At 41.0% G+C, this 25,272-nt stretch overlaps 2 protein-coding genes and 1 long non-coding RNA gene across 5 annotated transcripts; 2 read left to right on the top strand and 1 right to left on the bottom strand.

Moving 5' to 3' along the window:
* Positions 1–1,755: 1,755 nt before the first annotated feature.
* Positions 1,756–3,251, top strand: LOC112842569 (uncharacterized). The gene is made up of 2 exons (XR_003214392.1): positions 1,756–2,032; positions 2,962–3,251. It is a non-coding gene; the product is annotated as an uncharacterized LOC112842569 (long non-coding RNA).
* On the bottom strand, positions 2,943–12,174 carry hcfc2 (host cell factor C2). 2 transcript variants are annotated; one of them, XM_013264379.3, is made up of 17 exons: positions 11,764–12,174; positions 10,912–11,060; positions 10,662–10,822; positions 10,375–10,577; positions 9,750–9,834; positions 8,472–8,575; positions 8,045–8,278; positions 7,748–7,957; positions 7,489–7,523; positions 6,295–6,415; positions 5,549–5,608; positions 5,408–5,463; positions 5,183–5,326; positions 4,912–5,094; positions 4,525–4,822; positions 4,367–4,439; positions 2,943–4,280 (listed from the first exon to the last, which is right to left on the bottom strand). In XM_013264379.3, the coding sequence occupies exons 1-17, from the start codon at positions 11,927–11,929 to the stop codon at positions 4,271–4,273; spliced, it is 2,292 nt and encodes a 763-aa protein (XP_013119833.1). In that variant the 5' UTR covers positions 11,930–12,174; the 3' UTR covers positions 2,943–4,270. The 2 variants fall into 2 exon arrangements, with proteins under 2 accessions (XP_013119833.1, XP_013119831.1); XM_013264377.3 differs by having other exon boundaries at positions 4,912–5,097; positions 11,764–12,170.
* A 2,316-nt stretch (positions 12,175–14,490) lies between these two features.
* Positions 14,491–24,467, top strand: elk3 (ETS transcription factor ELK3). 2 transcript variants are annotated; one of them, XM_025899338.1, is made up of 5 exons: positions 14,491–14,835; positions 18,449–18,785; positions 18,879–19,613; positions 20,824–20,946; positions 22,429–24,467. In XM_025899338.1, the coding sequence occupies exons 2-5, from the start codon at positions 18,579–18,581 to the stop codon at positions 22,519–22,521; spliced, it is 1,158 nt and encodes a 385-aa protein (XP_025755123.1). In that variant the 5' UTR covers positions 14,491–14,835; positions 18,449–18,578; the 3' UTR covers positions 22,522–24,467. The 2 variants fall into 2 exon arrangements, with proteins under 2 accessions (XP_025755123.1, XP_019202265.1); XM_019346720.2 differs by having other exon boundaries at positions 14,492–14,835; positions 18,538–18,785.
* The last annotated feature ends 805 nt before the right edge of the window (positions 24,468–25,272 follow it).

The raw sequence follows: 25,272 nt of genomic DNA, 5'->3' as shown, positions 1-25,272 counted from the left end.
AGTTTAGTAAAAAGAGAAAAGAAGAGGAGAAGGAACGAACAAATGATACAGGTAAACAGATGTGTCATTGGATAATGGCAGGTCATCCTGAAACAATCAGAATCAGAATACTTTATTAATCCCTAAGGAAATAATGTGGGTTACAGTTGCCCCAAGAAGAAATGGTAAAAATAGTAACAGTAACAGACTAAACTCCAAACAATGCATTAAGTTACAGATTTTAATATTAATTAGTCATTGTCAATTGTTGATTTGTCCTGTTCTCATTGTATGACGAATTATGATGGCTGTTTGGTAGCTGTTTGCATACTATGCATACTCTCTCTCTCTCTTCATATGTGTGTGTGGACAACAGTTTTATGTTAATGTACAATCCTTATTATGTTTTGTGTGTGTTTTGTGTGTGTGTGTGTGTGTGTGTGTGTGTGTGTGTGTGTGTGTGTTTGGGGGGGGGGGGGGGGGGCGCCAGAGGGAGTGTTCGCCCAGGGCGCCAAACAGGCTAGGACCGCCACTGGGTATCAGGCTGTTGTTCTCCTTTATCTCATAGTGGACAGAAATTATTTTTTGGAGTGGCACAAATAATTTGTGTGGCATCAAATTTGATGCAGAACAGCTGATTGTTCTGTAAATAGTTTGAAATGTTTATTTAAAAATGCCTTGGCTGCATTTAAAAAAAAAAAATAGCTGCAAAAATCTTTGTTGTTTGCCAAACTGAGTTACTTTTTTGAAGAAGTAACTATATAATTAATTGCCCAACATTGGCCATTATATACTCTCTCCCAGACCACAGACTCATAATACAAGTCAGAGCTTCTTTTAAAAAAGAAAGAAAGTCGTGTTTTCAAAATTGGAGTTCAAGTTATTTTTACTTCCAATAGTGTTAACATACTACACGGGTCATGAACAGGATTTTTAAAATTTTCATTGTAAGTGGGCTAAAGCAGTTAATTAAAAGTAGTCTAACATAAATGTAAATGCTGTAATTTGATTATTTTAATAAACCATGTAACTTGGATGGATTAGATGCCGGCGCGACCACAGTGCACACGTCTGATGTCGCTCACAGTGGTCCAAGGGATCGCTCAGGGAGTTTGTGTGCTCATGTGCATTTTTCTAAACAAACGGTCAGGAAGTCTCCATGAGCATGACATGTGGGCCTGAAAGGACCCGTGTTCATAGATCAGCACCATGTACACCGATTGGTGTTCAATGGGGAACACCAAAAATGGTAGGTCCACCATTGGCACCTCATTCTTTTTGCAAATAAGAGCAGGTTTACACTGAATACATGTGACAGATGTGGAAAAATTGTGGCAATAACATGACAGATGTTGTGCTATCTGCATAACATCTTACAGTATGGCTGGTTTGGCAGTAAGTTAGTGATAGTTTGGCGAGGGTTATCCAAGGAGCACCACACAGACCAACTGTACTTGCCGTTTCTCAATATGCGTACTTGTGCGTACTTGCGTTCTCGTGATACGTCATCAGTCGGAGACCAAGTACTGTTCCAATTCGAAGTACGCATCAAACCGAGAACGCGAAAAAGTCCCGGATGTGTTCTCGCTCCGCCCGTTTTATCGAGCATGCATCGGTGGTGACTTGTGTGGACTTGGTACAGCTAAATATCCCAGAATGCATTTCGTCCGAAACTCAAAGGCCGTTTCTCAATTCTCAAGTACGTGAGTACGTACTCGCGTTCTCGGCGAGTCCGTACTCCCGTGCGTTCTCGGCCAGTACGTACTCGCCGAGAACGCGAGTACATACTCACGTACTTGAGAATTGAGAAACGGCAACTGACTCCTGTTATTGAGCACTTCAGACCTTACTATGAGGCTTACTTCTGGTTCCTCGTGATAAAGGTCATTCATGTGGTCAGAGTGTGAAAGCAACTCATGTAACACTGCCTAACAGAACCACAGACTGTCCAGGAGCCCACTGATGTCCTGATCCAGGTCTGGAAGGATATCCCCTATGACACTATCCACCGTCTCATCAGGGAGCATGCCCAGAAGTCGTAGGAACGTAAGAGGTGGGGTGGGAATACAATCCCGAGCCACATTATGACACGAGCCAGATCAGCCTGTGATCTCAGTGTTTAACATTGACTTTTTTGGTGTGATTTTTTGAGGGGCAGCCAATCTGAATAAAGTTTACTGTTAAGGGAAGAGAAAGCTGCACCAGCTCATCTAGCACCAACAACCATGACATCTCTGGAGTCAATTAAATCAGCGGTCCCCAACCTTTTTTGCGGCACGGACCGGTTTATGCCGGACAATATTTTCACGGACCGGCCTTTAAGGTGTCGCGGATAAATACAACAAAATAAAACTAGTACCGGTACCGAAAAAAAGAAGATTTATTCATAACACATGTGAAAAGACCCAGGAAAACTGAGTTAACGATAAAAACGATAACAAAATAATGCTGAAAACCGATAAAAACCCTGAAAACAATACATTTCACACCCGAGCCTCAACTCTCACGGACCGGTACCGGTCCGAGGCCCGGGGATTGGGGACCGCTGAATTAAATCATCTATTTTCTCCCATTCTGATGCTCAGTTTGAACTGCAGCAGGTCATCTTGTTCACGTCTACATACCTAAACACGGACCTGCTGTCTTATTATTGATTAGATAATTGTTTTAATGAGCGGATAAACAGGTTGTAGAGTGGAAAATTACTGACATTTTTACTAAAAACTGTTCATCCTGTAAGCATGTGCTATATCTGTTACAGTAATAATTATGACATTTGCTACTGTATCAAACCTTAATATAGAGTCTGTGGTATTTCCACATATAGTTCATACTGACCTACTAACCCATACATTACCACAGCTGTTTCACACACATTTACCACATTCAACAAAATATGTTGCAGCGACTCTTCATATTTTAACTTAAATGCTAACCATATATTTGAGTACAACATTTTTTTATTTTTTTTTTTTATTGCAGGTCACATCGATTAGTTATACACACATTAGACTTCATCACCTGTGAGACCTGAGCAGCCTGCACACATCTGCAATTAGATACCAGAAGAAGCTGCTGCTGATCCAGAGCAACAAACCGACCAAAGATGCTGAAGCACATCTCCACCGGCCCACACACAGGTGTTACAACAGCATCCAGCAGGTGGTCGTATCTTGAGCACCTCTCTTTACATCCTATACAGTGCCACTAATGATTGTCATTAGAAACTCTGTGCACTCTCTGGTCACTGCTTTAAAAGTGAAAAATGTAAATTCACACCTTTGTTTTTGTTTTCCATTATATTGCAACAGTATTTCACCCAGCCTCTGTAATAACTGCCTGTGGTCTGTACATTATTGAGGTCCATGCAAAGCTGCGAGTGTCCTCTTTAGGACAATTACAGGCTGATGATGTTTGCTGATACTATCATGACATTTATATTCAAATCTTCAAGAAAACCAGTCCAGATTGATATAATCTGAACTATAAAAACAACAATTTACTCAGTGTAAACTCCAATGGCTAACTGATGACACTGTATATGGATCAGTGGGAGTCTTTTATAAGAGGAAAATGAAACGGGTAAAAAGTGTGGCATCTTTACTGCACCTGGTAAAGACGGTAACACGATGGAGAAGATGGCAAAGATGTAATACCTTTCACCCAGTACATGACTGTTTTCTGTGGCTATGTGAGTATATTGAAATGAAATTTTATGTCAGAAATAGGTTAAGAGTACATGGCTTTTGAACCTGCTAATAAAAGCACTGATGTATGTTAAGAGTACATGGCTTTTGAAATTGCTAATAAAAGCACTGATGTATTACACATAACATTACAGTGAGATAAATGAGGTAAAGACAAAGAAAAATCAAACTGAAATGATATAGATGTATAACGGAAATGTTTGCAGTAACATGTGGCTGAGTACGATACAAAAACATGAGCGACGTTGCTGATATTCATAACCTCGTGGGACCAGTGGGGCCTATAAAAGGACCACTCGTGTTTCCTTCTCATAACCTGTCAGTGGCTGTTCAGTAAACACTGAGGTGTCTTCAGGTCTTCCTGAATGCATTTCAAACAATACTTGCAGTGTTTTCTACATCTTATAATAATATCATTACTTAACAAAACACTTTAACTAAAACAGACCAGTGGCCAAACAGCCTGTGAAAATGTAAATCTATTTACAAGGTAAAAATTAAATAGATTAAAAATAAATTAACAAAACTATTGGGAAATAGATTTGCCAGCATCTTGAGTGAAAAGTCCTTGCCCTAAAACATTTTCAGCTGGAGCTGCAAGAAGAAAGAAAATAAAGAACCAATTACAAGTGTCCACTTTGAAAAGTAAAAGAAGCAGAAAAGCTAAAAACTCTAGTCACCTGTCAGCAGCATCGTTGTCAGCCTCAGCACTGCTGTCAGCTTTGGATAGTGATGTTCGCAGTGTACTGGGATCTAGAAAACAGAAAGAGGAGGTTGGTACATCCATCATTTTAATGTGAGAGGAAGTTTAAATAAATAAAAACTGAAGCTGCTTCACCTTGAATCCAGCGGATCTGCGTGGCTGGGCCGTAGCCTTGCTCATTCTTTGCAGCGATCCGGAAGACGACAGCTGGTCGGTTGGAGGCAGAGCTGTCGATGTGCGCGTTGTCCAGATGGCTGGAACTGACCGAGCAGGACGTCTTGGCGCCACGGTATATCCGGATGAACGCCATCTGACCCGGCCGATCCGAAGTGGATGAGCGGCTCTTCCTCACTGCCATGTACATGGAATACTCCAGGATCCGGCCCGATGGAGATGAAGGAGCCTCCCAAGTGATGTGGACTGCATCAGTGGCCTACATGCAAACAATACCGAAAAGCACATCAAATACATTTTCCAGTTTTCCTGATCTTTGCACCAATATTTCTTGATACTGTGTGTCACCTTGGTAATCTTAACAGCAGAGGGAGCTCCAGGGAAGCCAGGCTGGCAGGTTTTGAACTCGCTGACTGGGCTGAAATCTCCCTGGCCAAAGCAGTTGATGCCTGCAACTCTGAACCTGTACGTCTGACCAGTAGCCAGCTCCTGCTTCTCTCTGCCCTGGTAGTCCTGAGGCCCGGGCAGCTTCTTCTGAAGGAGAGAGCAGAGCAAGCACAAGAGGGTAAGCTGTTCATATCTGGTTTCTTCGTAAACACCATTCACTTCATATTTTTACCTCTTTAGTGTTCGTTGCCCAACTGTTGATGGCAGACGTCACCTGTTCACCATCAGCAGGTAGGTAGTAGTTGCTGACCTCAGAGAAGAGTGCTTTGAACACGCCGACATCAAACCACACAGCGTTGTCCGGATTCTGCCGAACCTGAAGGTGATGGTTTATGGTATTAGCATGAACCAAGCTGAGAGGCAGAGTTAAAAATTCACTTTCAGAAGAAAATCCAACCTGATTTGTGCAGGCATAAAGATCTGCTGTCTTGTCTGCAGAAACCGGCTGTTTGCCTGTAAAAAGGTAAAACAATCAGCACGTTTTAAAATCCTCGTCAGTCAAATATCACTGATGTTAGAGCGTAAGAGCCACCATTACCTGACGGGAGCTGAGCTGAGCTGCTGAGATCTGCTGCTGCCGCCGCCTCCTGCCCAGCAGCTACAAACAGCACGCACAGAAACACAAACAATTTAAAAATGTTATAAAAACAAAATCCTGCTTTGGAGAAAAATTAAATTACATTATAGGTCACATCCGGTTCGGTAACGCAATCTGATGTGGCCTGCAAATTTTAAAGTGGACCTATTAAGCATTTACATTCTGTCATAAACAGTGCAGTGCCTGCACCAAGGCTGAGTACATGATAAATAAGGATCATTTGAACTGTGACTCATACAAAGCTACCGTACTCTAGCCAAGTCAAAGAACGCACTGCTTTTGTATTTTTCAAGTTGAGTCTAAGATTAGAAGTTATAAATTTGAGTAAGTGTTTATTTGTGCAGCCATGTTTCTGCAAACATATCTAACTTGATTATTACTGTGCAAGAGCTTAAATTCTTAAACCCCAATTGGTAACAGCAGATAGCTTCCCCTCCCTGACCTTGCGTCAGCTGGAGGCTTTTTCATATTAAAAGGGAGTTTTTCCTTCCCACTGTTGTTAAATGCTTGCTTATAGAGGGTCATCTGATTCTTGGGGTTTATTTCTGTATTACTGTAGAGTCTTTATCTTACAATATAAAAGTGGCTTGAGGTGACTGTTGTGGTGATTTGGGGTTATATAAACAAAACTGAATTGAATTGAATAAAACAGCATTTAAGCAAGAACCACCTGATAAGAGACTTACTGCAGAGTTTTAGGGTAGAGTCCTCTTTCAAGCCTCTCCCATCGATCCTCCCACCCTGTGCTTGACTGCCTGCTGAGCCATTTGAAGATTTTGCTGAAGTATCCTGCTGCACCAAAGCACCCTGAGAAAAACAAACAAACAAACAAACAAACAAACAAACAAACAAACATACATCAGGGAGAAAATTTAAGCACTACGTCTGGACTGCTGGCGTGTTAGTGTGGCTGTATGTTAGTGTTTTTGTATTAAATCTTATTTATCGATAGTCCTGGGTTTTAAAATGATAAATACAGTTATTGTGAAATAACTTTTCCTGAGTGTTAAAATAAAGTCAGTAGAGCTCATTCAATTCATATTTTGACAGATAACCCAAAAGGCTAATAAGATTAGCACTGTACTGAACTAATGATGTGGCTGATCTGAGCTACAGCCACATAATTTTAAACTGAAGCACCGTGTAGGACTGGCAGCCTGGCAATAGCGCACATGATATTTGGGCGACTGAAGCTTTGTACAACATTAAGTCAGGAACAATAACAAGAGAGAAAACAAAGGGGAAAACGTGACTTCTTCAAAGACTGAAGTCACTTGGTCAATGAAATGTTTCTCCCACTGACAACACAATGCCCACATGAACAGGATTACATTTCTGGGATATCCTTACCTGGATGATTGAGCATGGATTAAGACTGACTTCTTAAAGCATCTTTACTACATTTTTAGTATGTAGAAAACAAAATGATTATATTATATTATATTATATATAAAAAATTGTTTTCTGTCTTTTCTGTGAGTTTGTTTCCTGGCAATTTAAAGCCGTTTGATTCTTTCCAAAAGAAAGCAAAACAGTGGAGGTGTAGTTTTATTTTATAATTTATAGTATTTTATTTTATATTAATACCAAATGCATTTAATTGAAATTGAATTTGCTTTGTTTTTCCCACTGAAACGTTTGGACTAAATGAAGAAACAGACAGGCTCAAAACAGCAGGAACTCACATATATATGCTTTTGATAGCACAGATAATTCTGATATTCTAAATGGAAATAAAAAAAACTCTGAAACCAAATTAACCTTATGATATCTTCATAAAAAAAGAACCATTACAGAAAGAAGTGATTTGATTGACATTGATGGCCGTTTCCCCCCCCATATTGCCCAGCCTTTATTATTGATACAAGGAAGACACTTACCTGTGCTGCTCCTTTCTCTTCTCGGTTTGCGGTTTCTTCATTTTGACAATGATGGGATCAAACCATTTTGCAAAGAAAGTAAAGAAAGACTGATAGTGTCAATAGTGTATTTTATGGGTCTGAAAGCATTGAAATTGTTCCCTTTTTCTACTTATTGTATTCTGTTTGCGGTGACCATTAGCGCTACACAGAAACCTTTCCATCCAACAAAGATTTTAATATAAACTGATGAAGTCACTGAAGGCTGTGCTTTCCTTACCAGCAGATTGTTTTTCCTTTCCATTCTGACCATCTACTCCTGTTGGATCCGCTGGTTTGGGGAGCAGACCACTGACTGTAGTCCTGGGGGAACTTGCAGGCTGGATCTGGAGGATATAGCAGTCTGCCGCAGCCAGGGGACGCCATGCCACATGGAGCATGCTGACAGTAGATTTGATGAGCAGTACTGCCTCTGGGATCGCTGGTCGATCTGAGATCAAAGGATGTTTAAACAGACTTGTGCTTTTTGCCCCCCAGCACTGACCCCATTGCCCTAACTCATTCCCCCATTTCTCACCTGTTTCCAGGTACCACAGGTCCTTGCAGCACACTTGGTAGTTCCAGCTCTTGCGGTATCCATCACGACCGCTCCAAACATAAAGCCTGGAACCGACACTAGCGGCGCAGTGGCCAGCCCTGGCTCTTGGCCTGCAGGCATATGGATCGTCGGTCTGTGGTCCCTGGCTCTGCAGCTGGGACTCTATATCATCATCGTGCTGCTCTGGGCCAAGGTTCTGCCAAGTCATAGTGTCTGTGATAGGAAAACCAGGTAACAGTGAGATTGCTGGCCTCCATGAAGGATGTAGGAATTCCATGGATGAGATTAAACAAAACAAAACAAAAAAACAAACAAAAACAAACAAACAAAAAGGTTCACAGTTCCAGATCTCATTTACAAAACCACTCATAAGTTATTTTAAGGGGTTATAATGAGACGCACTCACCTAAGTTGAGAACACTCAGTGAGTTAGTGCAGATCCATTCAGTTCCTAAAGCAATGTGCGTCTCTGACTCTGGAGCAGGAATCCAGCCGCCAAAAACATACATCCTGCAGACAGAGCACGTCAGAGTTTATTGAGGTACATTCTGGTTTCATACATACACAAGATCTATAAAAAAATAACACCAAAACAATGACCTGATGGCCCAGAGTATATCAAATCCTTAATTTCAAACTCAGTAACTCAAATTCTCAGGTTACTCCATACTGGACTTTGTTGTGACAATTTTCCACACCAGGTAGAGCACATTCTTAACCTCTGAGCTTAAAAAGGTTCTCACACACCATGTATATTTAAAAAAAAAATAATACAAATTAAATAAAGCTGGCATGGTAACAAACTAACAATGAACAGCGATAAGCCTCAGTCTTTTAAATTCCACAAACATACAAGTTTTGGGGGGGCAGAGAGGAAAAAAACCCAACTCAACAAGAAAAACAATGTCAAACTTTATTATACAGTACTGTGCAAAACTTTTGAGCCACCCTCCACTTCTTTCTTTAAAACGTAACTTATAAAACTCTGCAGTGTGTCTTTAAACATTAAAAAAATAAAAAGGAAATTGGACTACTACAAAACTAAATAAAAAAATAAATAAAATATAAAAAATAAAACAAAGCTCTCTATGCACTGTTCTTGACCAATCAGCTCAAGGCCAAACTAAGTTTGGAGGTCTGGAGCAACTGAATCTGTGTATCAACAGCAGATGACCCTGCTTTGTAATTTTACATGGCCTACCACTTCATGTATGTTGGATTTGCTGTCATTCCCAATGGCTTTCACGTTGTTATAATACCACAAACAGCTGAGTGTGGAATATTTATTAGTGAAGAAATGTCATGACTAGACTTTGTTGCACAGCTGCCATCCTATCACAGTACCACACTAGAATTCACCAAGCTCCTGAGAGCAACTAATTCTTTCACGAATGTTTGTAGAAGCAGTCTGAATGTCTAGGAGCTTGATTTGATCCACCCGTGGCCATGAAAGAGATTGAAACACCTGAATTCAATGACTTGGATGGGTGAATACTTTTGCCAGTATAGTGTAGCATTATGGTCAGGCTGAACTGAAATATGAACATGTTTTATCAACATAGATAAGCATTTAATAAAGTTAAGCTGCATTATCAGATTTAGCCACATAGAAGAATATAAAGTAGCTTTTTGTGCCAGACAGGGACACAAAAAGCTCTCTGGTGTTAATACATAAGAAACTTACTTGTTTCCGATGACACTAGCCGAATGAAGACTTCTGGGAAGTGGTGTGGAACCTTTTGTTTCCGGCACTGACCAAACCATTGTGTCTAACGACGACAAAGAAACGACAGAGGTGTGTTTAAAATATTCCAAACTCCTGCTCCTCATTACCAATTAGAAATGAAGACATGCAAACAGGGCTTAAAACATCAAAGAGAAAAATCAGGGTGTTAAACACTTCACTTCTTGCATTCTGATGATTTTCTATTTAGCAATTTGAGCTTTTCCAGAATTAATTTTTTATGTTATTTCAGTTAATTTATCAACCCTTGAACTTAATAAGCTTGTGCACATTTAAAAAACAAAACAAAAAAAACAACAACAACCTCTCAATTTATTTGGGATGACTGTTTTCTAATTATTAGGATCTCAGCGGACTCGCATGTGGTCTTCCATCGACTCCACACTTGCATTTAGGTTTTGTTTTTTTGGGTTTTTTGTTATGCTATTGAGAGAATGATAGTTGGCAACAATCACAACCATAAATATCACTAGTGCAATTTAAATTTTAATCCAAGTAAACATCAAAATAAAGCTTTTTTTCTCCAGCTAGTCAATATGATCTATAAAACAAAGATGACTCCTACCAAGATCAAGCTGCCAGAGGTCATCTAGCCGACTTCCTTGCATCCCTCCAAAGATGTAAAGCTTCGGGGAACCAAGGCCAGTGTAGGCAACTGATGTATGGGACTCCCGTGCAGAAGGACCACGGCCCTTTGTGTCTGGGATGTTCCAGCCTCTGGCCCCTGACACTGACTGGAGCTCCAATTCATACAAGTCTCCCAAATACCTAAAATGGGAAAACCCAATAAACCACAGAGCACTTACAGGTTTTTACACCATTCTTGAGAGTAAAGATGTATTTGCATAGTACCTTGGCACGTTGCCATTGGGATCCTCGCTATCATTGGCCAGCCCTCCAAACAGGTAGCATTTATTACCCACAAGAGTGAAGCTGTGTCCGATCCGAGGGCATGGCAGTGAGCCATTTCTGGGTACCCTTGGCTTCAGCTTCTTCCACAGCCAGCGACTAGCCTGAGAAACAAAAAACATCTTTTAACATCTTCCCCATAACAGCAGCAGAGTTAGAAGAAGCTGCAGTGAAAAAAGAGAGACAGTGTTACCTGGAGTTCATAGAGGCTGTTGGTGTATTTCCCAAACTCAACCATTCCACCAAAGACCAGTATTCGAGTACCTTCACAAACGAAGCCATGGGCTGCACAGCCAGGAGGGATGTCACCCCTAACCGCAGGTAGAAACCACTGCTTTGAGACTGGGAAAAAGGGTAGCTGTTAGCCAACGTATCAGACATAATGTCTTAATAATGTTTAACGCACTGGCCAAAGCTGGCCTGGAGACAATTCACGCATTCACGTTAAATATATTTTTACATTTATCATGTACAAATTAACCCAAATTACACCTTAAGTAACAAAAAGAACTTCATATAGTTAATATGCTATTTAGTTCAGTGCTGTCTAAGTGCATGTTTTCACTATCACACGAAAGTCCGTTATGAGTCACGTTCAAACACTCGGTACCGGAATAGTCTCGAGTTCCGCTGGCACTTTATCGCACACAGTAAGCTTTGTTTAATTTATGCCATGCTTCTTTGCGAAATTTTATGTATTCAAGCTAACTGCTAACGCTAATTAAACAAAGGATGTGACGTTCTTACTTTTTTTGGCTCTTGCTCAAATTCACTTTATAGTTCACTACATTTCGGAACTATAAAACTCTCCTGCTCAAGTAAGTGGATAGTTTACAAACATAAAAAAAACCAACCAAATAATATCGTGCACACGCAATTTTGTAATTTTGCGGTTGTTTTACAAAGATATATATATAACACATATATATAAAACAAAAGCCCGTGGTGGAGGGCTCGTTAGCTTAAGGGGTCGTTTCCCTCTCGAGCATGCTAAAAACATTAGCCGCTAACCTGCTAGTTAGCGTGAATGCTAACGTTAGCTCACCAGTGTTGTAAACATGGAGATCCTCCGCTATCCCTTCGTTTCCACCACCGAAAACGACGATGAGCTCTCGGATTGAGACTGCACGGTGTCCATGCCTGGACCGAGGTATCACTCCTGTAACGGAATGCACTTTCCTCCACTGCCGCTCCTCTTCGCCGCTCGTCATTTTCCCGTTGGGGAGCCCAAAGTTTGGCGCTGTTGACGCTTTAAAGATGGGGGCGGACCGGAGAGGGCATCAGGAACTTCAACCAAAGAGGACCAAACAAATAGGAAGTCTCACTCTGATCTTTGGTTTGTCTTAATTTTTTTGTAGATCAGATTTTGGGAGCTTGAAGAGTACTCCAGAGCAGTTTGTTAAATCCATAACGTGAAGAGATGGAGAACTTTTCTGTGGAAGCACATATTCTTGATGCCTGTGACAATTGACTTTACACATGCATATCTGTCTATTTGTAGTCTTTTCATCTGAAAAATATTTCCCATTATTTATTTTTATTTTTATTTTGGGTGGAGGGGGGGGGGGGTTTACAAAAAACACGAAGTTTTGATTTCCATTTGTGGCAAAATATGTTCACATGTGCACAGTCTGTGTGGAGTAAATATATCATGAAAGATTTGTTTATGTCTTATTAAGTTTTAACTTGTGTTTGAGCAGATTGGTTACCAGACAGAATAACTGTCTTTCAGTGCAACTTGGCTTCTGTTATCCTTTCTCTCATTTGTCTGTGCTGTTTTGCATGTCCTGATGCTGTATGGCTGTATTGTTATAATTTTGATACTGACTTAACATTTAAAGGTGTATCTTGTAATTACCCTTTGGAAGAAGTAACTAAAACCTTCACCACCAGTGGGCAGTGTTTGGCAAGTGAGTGTCTTGAAATGGTTTCAAATGTGCATAGCTGTGCTTTCACTCTTGATGTAACCATACCCACCATCTCACCAAGAGCCTTTTACCTTTTTGTAGGCCACCAAAAATGGGCGACCGTGGTTCATGGGGTTGGGAAGCTCATCTTGTAACCGGAAGGTTGCCAGTTCGATCCCCAGCTCTGTCTGTCTTGGTCGTTGTGTCCTTGGGCAAGACACTTCACCTACTGGTGATGGCCAGAGGGGCCGATGGCGCGATATGGCAGCCTTGCTTCTGTCAGTCTGCCCCAGGGCAGCTGTGGCTACAACTGCAGCTTGCCTCCACCAGTGTGTGAGAGTGAATGATTAGTGGAATTGTAAAGCGCTATGTAAATGCAGTCCATTATTAAAAATGACTTGCCTTGTTAAATTCAGTCCTCTGAATTCTCTTGGTAGTTTTAGTTTTTTCTAATGTTATCAACTACTTTAAAAGACAGGTATTTAAAAAAAGTACTTTTAAGCGCAGCAGTGTGTGCTGCACGCAGTATAGAATGTTGCTCGATTGCACTGCATGTCACAAGCTAAACAGTCAAATGACATAAGGACGACATGCAAAACCACACAGTCAAATGAGAGGAAGTGCAACAGGATGACACATGTAAAGTTGCACTCACACAGACTAATCTTTTATTAGGTGAGAAAAAACCTGCACAATAGTTTGCTATTATTTCGCCCACAAGTGAAGCACGGGTCAAAGCAGAAAAGACAGAGAATTGTTTTCTCATGCGTTTGCCTCACACAGTCAGACAGCATCTGAACGTAACTTTATCACAAGAGGAATTTTATAGGAAACCCAGCATTCAAACCTCCACCCAGGGACATTTACATAACAATTTCAAATTGATCTGTGTTGCGTTATGGAAAGTAACCTGACATTGTGCACCGACAAACAAGCTCCACCACCTGTTGGGTAAGCATTACCTGTCAGTGTCTGTACCTGTCATTACATTGTGTTTTTCCTGTTGGGTTAAATTAGCCTCTGACTGCTTGAGGACTCTGAACTGTCTCACATGCGACCCCTATCGGCATGCAATAATAAACGATTGCAGAATTAGATGTCATGAAGGGTGCATGATATAAATGATGCAACAGCTGTTGGCATGGCATTGGAGGCCACTGTGACACACATACACACACTAAAAAAGTCTTTAATGCAGAATTTAACTATACAGCACTGTCTGACTTAGACACAACAGGTTTCTCATTGCTTAAAAAAGCAAAATCTGATTAATATTTTATGCGAAATTCTGTCTGTTGACCAGTATGTGACTAGACTGTGTGAGGTCGGTTGATGTTGCTCTCTGGTGTGGGTTTGGAGAAGGAAATTTCAGGGAGTGCAGAGAGTGGGCTGCGTTTATGTTGAGGCGTGGTTCATCTTTGCATACATAAACGATCTTTCCCTTTCTCTTCCAACAGTCTGCGGTTCACCTCTCCAGATTGAAAGGCACCTTTCAAGGGTTTCAGCTGATGCGTCATCCATTAAAGTCCTCAGGCCCCCCCCCCACACTAAGTAATTAGTCGAGAGCATTATAGGTTTTATATTAAATTGTTTAAATATTACACATATATTTATTAATTAAACTTAATCAAGTTTTTGCTGTCTAAGGGTATGCATTGTACCTACCTCCAGAAGGTGATGATTTTTGCATAAGGAAACTAAAGTTTGGACAATGAAGTTACCCAAAGGCCCAGATTTACTTAACGTACCGTGTGTGTGTGTGTGTGTGTGTGTGTGTGTGTAAAAACAGGAACCCCTCCCGGTGAGCAGGAAGAAGGTGACGTCAGTTGTCACTTGGCTCAGCGCTGAGGGTAGTCAGGATTACAATATTTCTCTGTGTGTGTGTGTGTGACAGAGAGAGAGAGAGAGAGTATTCTAAAAGAGGGGGTGTGTTTATGGGAAGTAGAAATTTTGTGTGAACGTGTGCACGCGCCTGTGTGTATGTGTTTACACAGACGGGAATACTGCGCCAGAGGAAGTGCGCCCGTTCTCCGTCTGCGCGTCCCGACTTCCTGCTCTGAGCAGGAGAGAGAAAAGCTGCGGATCCGCTTTCAGGCAGCGGGGCAGCAACAGCAGCAACAGCAGCATGGAGCCCCAACACACCTCGCACACACCGCTTTAAAGACACAAACCCACACATCGCACACGGACAGAGGAGCAGCCACAAAGAGGTAAGTGTCGTATTTCCTGCTATGTGCAACTTTTTGAAGTTATGTGTCTGAGCACATTTGGGCGTAATAGAAAGACAGAAACTAGCTCGCGTTAGCTGTTGGTGTGTCTGCGAGGTCCTGTAACTGTCAGAGACTCACTGTCAACTTGAAATCCGACGAAAGTCGCGCGTAAAGTTGTGCGTAACGAGGTAAAGCTGTGCGTAACAATGTGTTAAAGCTGCGGTTTTAGCACTCTCTGCTTTGGAATCAAAACTGACCCCGCTGATGGGAGCTACATTTGGGGGAAAAGAAAGGGATTAAAAGAGGTTAGAGTGGCGGCTGCTGTGGAAAAAATCAGCCGTGGCTCCTTTAAAAATCTAGTAGTAGAATTTCTGGTTTGTCTGGACCTCGCAGACTAATTGCCATGCGCTTCCGGATAGAAGCTGGCAGCAGACAACATCTTGAAAATGAGTCACTGGTGCAAAAACAAAGAACCGTTTGAGTTCCAGCAGAAACCCCTGCTCTCTTTCCACAGACATACTCTCTCACACACAGACATACTTGCAAAAATAAGAAATACACAGCCTAAAGAAAATGGATAGACTCATATGTGGCTTTTGGTTTATTTCTGCTGGACTGAAGAGCCCCCAGAAGACACTGGGAGAAAATCCCATGGATAAACATTTGCAGTAGGAGAATTTTTATGTACAGATCTTTCATGACTTGTGAGCTTGCACAAGAAGAGGGAGTTTACGGACAAGCAAATTTTAAACACTGAAACAGGGGACCAGTGCTCCAGACTGCTTTTATTCTGAAATTCCAAATAAATCAGCAGTTCTCGCCGCTTTGTTTCTCTCTTCAATAGACTTGCAGAGTACAGATCAGAAAGTTTGACAGGGAATACATGTATACCCCATATAGCAGATCTCTATAGAAGTATAGACCGTGTGTATGAGTGTGTGTTCCCAGTGGGTCTCTGTGACAGGAAGTCCTGGATAGGGAAGGTCTCTCACCGGGAATGACGCCCCTGAAACTGAATGACAGGAAGTCCTCGTTTAGACAGACGGACATCAGTACAGTTCTTCCATCACTTCACACACACACATGCAGGAAATAGGAAGTGAGAACACGCTTGGTTGTGTGTGTGTGTTCACAATGATGGGTCATTGTTTGCACCAAATGCAGTTTCACCCCCTACCCCCCTTTTGCTGGTTGGTTTCCTTTCAGAAAGACACAAAGGGAAAGGTGTATGTTGTATTTTTAGATCGAATCAGTAGTTGATTATTCCGAATATTAGCGGTTATTTGTTGTTTTTCGTTTCGCAGTGTGCAGCTCAGGCACTTTGAAATTTAATTTATTTGACAAAGGAGGCAGGGAGCGACAGGCAGACACCCACAGGTAAACATGTCAGTTAAAAACCCAGGCTTGCCTTGGCAGAAGGTCACTGACCACATCCTGTTTTATCACCATGGGAACATCCAAAAACCAACCAACCAAATGTATGAACCTCTCTCTCTCTCATTCTCTGTGTCACACACATGATACTAGAGCTCATGCACATATGCAAAATAAAAAGAAGCACAAAGAGCAGCATCAGAGTTTGAGGAAATCCCAGAGAGATTTTATTTTTGTTTGTTTTTGGAAATTGTTTTGCATCTTAAAACAAAACTGAAAAATGATCAAAGAGCTCTTTTCAGAAATTGTAACACTAGTGATCTACCCCAACATGTCCTGTAACACACACATTTCCTATGTCTCTTCACAAGTTGCGGGAGGAAGTAGCAAAGAACACAAACCAGTACCCACAGACACATGGTTTACATATCTCACACTAATCAACTGTAAGCGAAAGTAATCCAAGTAAATACGAACAGAGCTAACCACAGTTGGCTTTCTGATTGTTTAAGATTGACAATAATCGGAGATTTTAGCAAGAAAATGACCATTAATGCAATAAATAATTTTTCATACCCCGTGTATAAATCTTCTGGGAGTGTCATTAAAGCATAAATAACCAAATAATGGGCTGATTTTCATTTCAAATGGAAATGCATGGGTGACCGCCAGCTTTTGTGCATCAATATAGAATGGAAATGTTTTATTTTTGTAATGCAAAGCACCAGATAATAATTCAACATACACTGACAGTTTCCCCAAGTGTGTTATTTTGCTTTTTGAGGAGGACCAACGCAAGGTGGGCGTATGACGTGTTCCTCTTGAAAGTTACCCATATGCCTTGATAAACATCCATATTCACAGATGACCGTTGCACATCTGTTCTAAAGGATGAAAGCTCTTTTAATACTCTGTTATTCAAAGGTAAAGTTATTTGAACATGTGTTAAACATATTGGAACAGGAAGAAGGATCAGCATACACTTTTGTTTTGATGCCAATAGTCTTTCTCTTCTCCAACCACCAACTACCCTTTTCCTTTCTTTTTATTATGTCCTCTTTCACACTTGAGTCTCGGAAAGATTAAAATCTATAATCTTTTAAGGACTTTGGATGACTTGCATGTATTGTGATGTACTTTAAGTATGGTTTTCCACAAAAGTTAACCCGCTGTGTGAAATGCAAATGTGAACTTAGAATGTGATGCCATCAACAATGTCCAGATACATCTTTGAAGTACAGCAACATTTATCAGTAAAAGGGATCAGCTGACTTGCAAATATTTTTATTTACATTTTACACAGCATCCCATTCTTCAATTAGATTGTTTTTCCAAGTTCAAGGTTCTCATTTATTTAAGTTCATTGGGAATGCTGTATGTATTTCTAATAAAAGTGAGCTTTAAAGCTGCATTAATCAATATTTTTATGACACCAAATTAACATTAATATAAAACTAATATTTGTAATGCACAGAGTGTCACAAAGTCTATCAGCCAACTATGCAGTTTATAAGAAGACCTTTTAATGTCTTTTATATGGCAGCCCTGGGAAGTCAAATGCAGTGCAACTTTAGGAAACACCAGCAAATAGAAAAATCCTGCAGTATTTTTTAAAAAATTGTTTTTGGTTTGTGAGTTTATTTCTTGAGTTGCAGTGCATTTGACCTCTCAGGGCCACCATAGTTTGAGTTCATTGTTTTGGTTCAGCTCATTGTAGCATGTTGAAGCTAAAGAACTAGATATTTCATTCTAAAGGGATTAAGAGCTAGATGGGCTTTTTTTGTAATCAAATGTTTATTGTCTTTAGACAAACATAAACATGTAATCATTATTAAAAACTACAATAAAGGTTAAGCCAAAAAAAAGAAAGAAGAACCAAATCATCCAGTAAAAAAGACGAAAGAAAAAACAGGTCCAGAAGGAGACAAGAGAGAAGAGAAAGGGGGAGATGAAGATGACAAGACTTGGGCCCAAGTCATATCAGATCTGAAGTTTAACTGTGAATTCATGGAGTAAAAGAATACAAAGTTGTTAGCTATTACAACAGAAGCCACTTTAAACTGTAGACTTGTAATGCACAAGCAAGGAGAAACCTGTCAGCATCATCACTTCCAGAGATTCATATGTGACATGATTTTACTCGTCCAGTAGTTGACATGTGAATGTTCTGGTACAGGTTTAACTATAGAAGAGATGCTCTCTTCCTGATATGTGCAGTAAAGAATTTGTCACTTTACAGATGTACAAAGAGATACAGAAGCACCCCCTGCAAAAGAATATAGGCCATTCCAGATTGACTGTTTCTCCTGATCTGATTCTTGACTGCAGATCACCTGTGTCTTTGGTGTCCCCGCCCCCTCCCCATCGTCATGGAGAGCTCCATCACACTCTGGCAGTTCTTGCTGCAGCTGCTGCTCGACCAAAGCCACAAACATCTTATCTGCTGGACATCCAATGATGGCGAGTTCAAGCTGCTCAAGTCAGAGGAAGTGGCCAAGCTCTGGGGCCTGCGCAAGAACAAGACCAACATGAACTATGACAAGCTGAGCAGAGCACTGCGCTACTACTATGACAAGGTACACAACTTGTATATCTAAGCTACACAACGCTGAAGTGCTTTGTCTCCTCAGTTGTAATGAACTGCACATTTCATCGTGTTTCTCCTGCAGAACATCATCAAGAAGGTGATCGGTCAGAAGTTTGTCTACAAGTTTGTGTCGTTCCCTGAGATTCTGAAGATGGACCCTGCGTTGGTGGAGTCGGGTCGCAGCAGTGAGGAAAGCGGGGGTGCCGCATCGGAACCCGAGGCTGAAGATGAGGATGGGGGTGAGAGGAACCAGTACCTCCACTCCGGCCTGTACTCCTCCTTCAAGATCAGCTCCCTACACCACTCCTTAGAGCAGCACCGGCCAATCAAGACAGAGCCCAGATCCAATCGTCCAGACGACGGCTCCTCCGTCATCCGATTCATGACCCACCGTGGCCACTCCTCGCTCCCCTCCACCCCACCCCCACCCCCGTCCTCGACTGAGAACTCCCATTCCTCCAGGCCGTCTCCTCAGCTGGCCCGCTCTTCCTCCTCCTCCTCCTCCTCCCCTCCGCAAAGCCCCACCCATATGCTAGTGAGAGCGGGGGTCCAGACCACAGATGCGGATGAGTTGGAGCCCAGCGCACAACCTCTAAACCTGTCATCTGGTCAGAGGGACAGGGAGAGGTTACAGAGCACGACAACACCAGAAAGGAGGGGACTGGCCAATAGCACGCCTCTAAAAGGAAGAAAACCAAAAGGCTTGGAAATCTCCGCCCCTTCACATCTCCTGACAGGAAGTGACCTTGTCTCACTTGCCCTCAACAGCCCAGCTCTGCCATCTGGGTCCCTGACCTCAGCCTTCTTCACAGCACAGGTACAACGTGACACATTACACACTTGTTATACACACATTCATGCCTCCAGAAATGCAGTAGGTAATAGGTGAGGAATGAGGAGAGGAGGGTCAGACGAGTGAAAGAAGAGATTTTTGGATGAGGAAAGTCAGACAGGGAGGAGATGGAAAGAGGTGAGCGGAAAGAAAAGGAGGAAGGGAGGGAGGGAGGAGGTTTATAAGTGAAGCCATATGTTCATGCCGCTTGCGATTCACTGGCAACAACACACTGACCAAACCAGGACAGTCTGACTACATTCAGGCATTCGGCGAATGCTGTTATCCAGACTGACTAATCATACACTGCTGTGCATACATCACTGATGGAAAATAAAAGTATAGGCTGACCTGTTCACTCATTATTTCAAAAGTTCAGCTGCGTTCATGTGCACACTTATTTAATATTAGTATGTATAACCCACTCTCACCCACGGGAACACATGGGAACTTTAATAAAAGTCTGGAACTTTTTAAAGACCTCGTTCCCCCCTTTTTCACTTTGGATTATAACCAGAATAGAACTGTGAGAAAAAAGTTTATGGTGTTTCCTTATTTATTTATTTATTTTTTCAAATTTCATAGGTTCTGGTTGGTAAAGAAGCAAAAATCCATTAAATCATGCGCCATAAACAATCTTAATGTAGCTCAGTGGACCGGACATCAATAAATGGTTTATAACAAGGTTCCTAAGACAGCTTTGAGTGGTGAAACAAAGGACATTTGCGGTCCTAGAATTACCAGACAGATCAATGGCAGGCAATCAAGTAAAGGTCATCAGCTAAAACCATAAGCATACAGCCGTCTGCAGTCTAGCATTGCTGAAAGTGTAACTGTACTAACAGTGGGAACACAAAAGCATTCCTTCACCTTTTACAGGCTGTTGAAGAAAAGAAAACCAAACTGCTCTTAAACATCTCAGAAAGCCAAGACACAAAGTAGATGTCATGAATTTTGCATGAGTGGGGCTTCCTGGTCTGTATGGAGACAGTCTGCCAAGTTGGTTTGTCTCTCTGGTAGATGTGAGATCACTAGAGGGCACACTTGGCTTTGAGCTCTGGGTGAGACTGAGTGACACAACAGCCTCGCCGCTGACGGCGAACAGCTCCCTGGATGTGCTGCCACAATAAACACTGTCATCTATTTCTTGGTGTATTTATTCCCTGACATTTCATTTGGGGTTTTGTCTATGTAGACTCCGTCTGGTCTGCTGCTCACTCCCAGCCCTCTGCTCTCCAATATCCAATTCTGGTCCAGCCTCAGTCCAGTGGGACCCCTGAGCCCTGCCCAACTGCAGAGCCACGCGCCCCTCTTCCAGGTAACAGTCATTTATTTTTATTTCCATGCATGTGCATGGGCTGTCTTCAGCAGCTGCAGATATTTGCCAAGTCTCTGTTAAATCTAAAAATATCCTAACTTCAGGAACGGACCACAGGCTCGAGCTACATTGTTAAAAGTTGATTTGATTTTAACTTGATTCAGTTTTGTTCAGCACCAGGTTACAAAACAACTCAAGGTATTGGAAAGCAAAGATCAAAATATTAGACAGAGAACCCAAAATGATCCTCTATGAGCAGCATTTGGCAACAGTGGGGATACAGAACCCACCTCCAAGAGGAATAGTTGCCAGCAGAACCAAGGAGGGAGAGCATGTCTGCTGCATTCTTACTTACATTGATTACATTGGTTTTGTCACTATGATGGTTATTCAGCAAAAACTACACTCTTTCTACATAGACAGTAAATAATGATGTTCATTTTGTAAATTGTGGTCAAACAGACACAAAGCAGGTTATGACACTGTATGGCCACGAAGTGTGAAACTAAATGCACAGTTCCTCAGGCTGCCTCACTCATCGTGTTGAGACTATTAAAAAAGCTCAGCTGGAGGCTTCAAGATGGGGCTTCTAACCATGATGAACTCATCTTTTATATACAGTCTATGTCTTTACCTAAAACCTACATAGAAAATGTTTGGCAGTTTCTACTTGATGAGGACATAGAAAGATAAATGTCTTCATTTTTAAGTGTAGTGATGAGCAAAAATCTATGTGCCCATAAACTACCTCAGTTTACACAAACTGCTCTTTATAGTCATTTTATATGGCATTGAGACAAGCAGTTGCAGTTGTTTTCTCACACTAATGTGTGTGAGGTGTGTGTGTGTGATTCACTTTATGCCAAGGGTTTCAAAATAAGCTGCAGATGTTTCCGTTTTGGTGTGGACAAGAAAAGGGGGTAACTTCCTGTTGTCTAGGGGGGAAAAGAGAGAGGTGGTTGGTCAGGAGCCTCTCCCACCCAAGTCAGCTCACACACACACACACACACACAAATAAACTTTTAAACCAAGTATCAAATGCACAGTTTTAGTCCTCAGAACAGGATTTGGTCCCAGTGTCATCCTCATAATCTCTTGAAACCTGAGGCACTTTCTCCAGCAGATTGTTTCATGCCAATGTCTTACTATGTTAGTATATAACAGACTACTGTATAAGTCAGCGTAAAGCCACAAATAAAAACTACATGCTTTAAAGGTGATTTGATTTTTTGTGACTTGCTCGTAAAAGCATGCAGAAGAACAAAAAGAAATGACTGAAGAAAAAGTAACAACTGACTCTAAAACTATCGATTTTATCTTTCTTCTTCACTTTTAGTGACTGTTAATAGAGTATGTGTTTTCATTTTAATTTATATCCATGGAAAACAATGAAGGGCCCGTTGGGTCAGGAGACTCTTTTGTCATTCACACAAACAACACAACAAACACAAAAATCTAGTTTTTTTTCTTCTCCTTCTGCAGTTCCCCACACTGCTGAATGGACCCATCCCTGTGCCTTTGCCCGCTGTGGACACCTCTCCTCTGCTGCTGTCCTCCAGCTCCCACAAGTCTTGATGCCAGCCTAAGATAACAGGGAAATGGGCCGGACCACATTAACACTGAACCGGCGCCCATTAAACAAAGATGAACCGCCGAGGATTTGGATTCGCTCTGTTACACTTTAAATCCAACACCTGTTGCTTTGTATTGATTATAGAAGAAACAGGAGCTTATCTGAAGCTTTGCTCTCTGAGAAGAGCATCTGCATTGGCCCCTTTTTCATGTTTACTTGCTTTAACATGTGTTTGGCGTTTTCATTCCTTCAGGACAGAAATCTTTGAACTTTGTTCAAGCAAAGAATCTGAGTGGAAGCCAGACCTCATCACACTTCTCATGTCATTTTTTTTTTAATCAGTCTCATTCCACTTTGTCTCAGCTTCAGTGATACAGACCAGCTGAAATATAATGCTGCTTTTTCCCCCTTGCAATAACTAAACGCAGTATCCACATTCCTAATTAGTGTACACCACAGTGTCAGAGGCTAGTCTTAATAGATTCATACCAGCAGCTTAAAGAAAGCACAGAAATATACTTTCTTATTGAGGCTTAGTGATACATGCCAGGATTGTTGGCACTCCTGCGTATGTGTGCAGAAAATGAAGCTAGAGCCAGACATTTAAATGTTTAGCTCTGCTTATTCACAAGGTAATAAAGTCCAAGTACTTAAAAGCTCATTCATGAAAGATTTATCTGTAAATAAACTGACCTGTAAGAAAATCACTGACATAGAATCTCATCCGGCTTATGATTCATCACAATTCACAGGTTATTGTAATGTGTAAAGTACACAAAGTAAGTCATGCGTTTGGTTGGCTGAACTGTGTAAACAAGAACTGAAATTCACTGAAAAGTCAAGGACGTTTACAGTCCTATCATGTTAATTGTTAATGAATCCCAATAGATTAAAATCTGACCAGTGTTCTGGGAGGAGCAGTGGTTCTTCTGAAAATGGGACAACGTATCCATGAAATATCAAACATAGTCTTGACTTTGACCTTGAACAGTTTGAGTGACGACCCATTAAGTGAATATTGTGTGCAGGTTTGAGTCAGCTCTGATCAACACTCCAGGAGGAGTGGCGATCCTTGTGAGTTCTGGACAGATTTGTATTATTGTAGGGTCTCTACCTTACAACATAAAGCACTTTCAGCCGAAATCTTATTAATACCAAAAGAAGAGTCAAAGCCTAAACCCTAAAATCACAACTTAAAGTTTCAACACACTTTTTGTGTGTGCGGATTAAAAACTTAGTGATGTAATCACTAGTAAGCTTTAGTGGTGGATTTAGTAACCTTTGAAACGGTCAATGAACTGTTCTAGCTTAATATTCACTGCACATATATGAATGGATCAGTCTTTGAATTCATCTAAATTTGATCAAAAGGGGACCATAACTGGAGAACTTGACGCTACAGGCTACATAGGCCAGTAAAGAAAACTTGCTACAACAGCGAGCAAGTTGTGAATGAAGATGATACAGCTTTTTTTTTTTTTTTTTTCCTTCTTCCTGTGCTAAATCTTCCTTTTAATACCAAATCTCCAAATGTTCACATTGTTTGGATGTTGCAGGTCTCAGGATTTTTTTTTTTTTTTTTTAAACACAATGAAAATGTAAGTCTTTGAGCCGGACATGTGACCACATGACATGGGACCTTCACTGACTCCTAGCAGAACTCCTGCTAGCTTGCAGTGCTACAACGCTGTGGAAGTCATTATTTCCTGTATAATATCTTGTATTTTTTCAAATGCACTGTAATTTTTAAACCTTCTACCAGCTGTGCCTTTCTCAATATGTAAGATTTATGTAAATGTGTTTAGCTTAAGTTTGACATTCAAAGTCAAAATTGCACAAAGAATTTGTTTTTTTGTTTTGTTTTAGAGAAATGAATAGAAGTGTATTCTCGGCGATTTGCTTGTTTTCTGCATTCTTTAAATAAATGTTACATTTTTTTGAAATAGAATTATTATAGTACTTTTTTAAAAGGCACAATTAACTAGTGGGTAGCATGGTGGTGCAGTGATTAGCGCTGTAGCAACAAGAAGGTCCTGGGATGGATGAATAGAAAATTAAAATGGCATTCCCAGTGGTGACTTAAAGAATGACTGCTACACAGAGCTTTTAGGAAACGGTTTAAATTTACTTTCCATGGTTATGAGAAATAAATAGTTCCAGTAAAAAGAGTCACACACCAACTGTTCACCGGCAGCTCAGTGTTTCAGAGAGGTCAAGTTCACAACACAGCAGGCCTTCCATGCATCAGGCTCACACACACACACACACACACACACACACACACACACACACACACACACACACACACACACACACACACACACACACACACACACACACACACACACACACACACGTTCAGACGTGTTCACGGAAAATTACATTCACACATTTTGAAAAAGTACAGTTTTACAATGATAAATATTTTAGCTGTTATCGAAATCTCCTTTTGTGCATGTTACTGCTGTTCGTGTACACAAATGTCCTCTTAGCAGGAACAGTTTGCAGTTCACGGAGAAATAATCCTGCATCTTTCAGTCTGATCTAAGGAAAATGGAAATCAATAACTTCTGAAAAACAAAAACTATTCTAGTGATGCATGCAGTATAAGAAAGCTACTTTATTTTAAAGGGACATGTTTTGGGTCGATGTAATACAGGAAATCTACCATTAATATAATGACATTTTCCTGGGAACACAAGTTATACATCATTCTAAATATGGTTACAGTATACTGGTTACAGTATATTTTC

The sequence above is a fragment of the Oreochromis niloticus genome, linkage group LG17 (genome assembly GCF_001858045.2).
Source record: "Oreochromis niloticus isolate F11D_XX linkage group LG17, O_niloticus_UMD_NMBU, whole genome shotgun sequence".
NCBI lineage: Eukaryota > Metazoa > Chordata > Actinopteri > Cichliformes > Cichlidae > Oreochromis > Oreochromis niloticus.
Note: the sequence above shows the minus strand (reverse complement) of the source record. Positions and strands in the feature narration are given on the sequence as shown.

Coding starts and splice junctions, on each gene's coding strand:
- hcfc2 (XM_013264377.3), bottom strand. CDS start 11,929: ATGACGAGCGGCGAAGAGGAGCGGCAGTGGAGGAAAGTGCATTCCGTT. Junction 11,061..11,763: donor TCTCCATGTTTACAACACTG/GTGAGCTAACGT, acceptor CCTTTTTCCCAG/TCTCAAAGCAGTGGTTTCTA. Junction 10,578..10,661: donor CCCAATGGCAACGTGCCAAG/GTACTATGCAAA, acceptor TTCCCATTTTAG/GTATTTGGGAGACTTGTATG.
- elk3 (XM_025899338.1), top strand. CDS start 18,579: ATGGAGAGCTCCATCACACTCTGGCAGTTCTTGCTGCAGCTGCTGCTC. Junction 19,614..20,823: donor CAGCCTTCTTCACAGCACAG/GTACAACGTGAC, acceptor TTGTCTATGTAG/ACTCCGTCTGGTCTGCTGCT. Junction 20,947..22,428: donor GCCACGCGCCCCTCTTCCAG/GTAACAGTCATT, acceptor CTCCTTCTGCAG/TTCCCCACACTGCTGAATGG.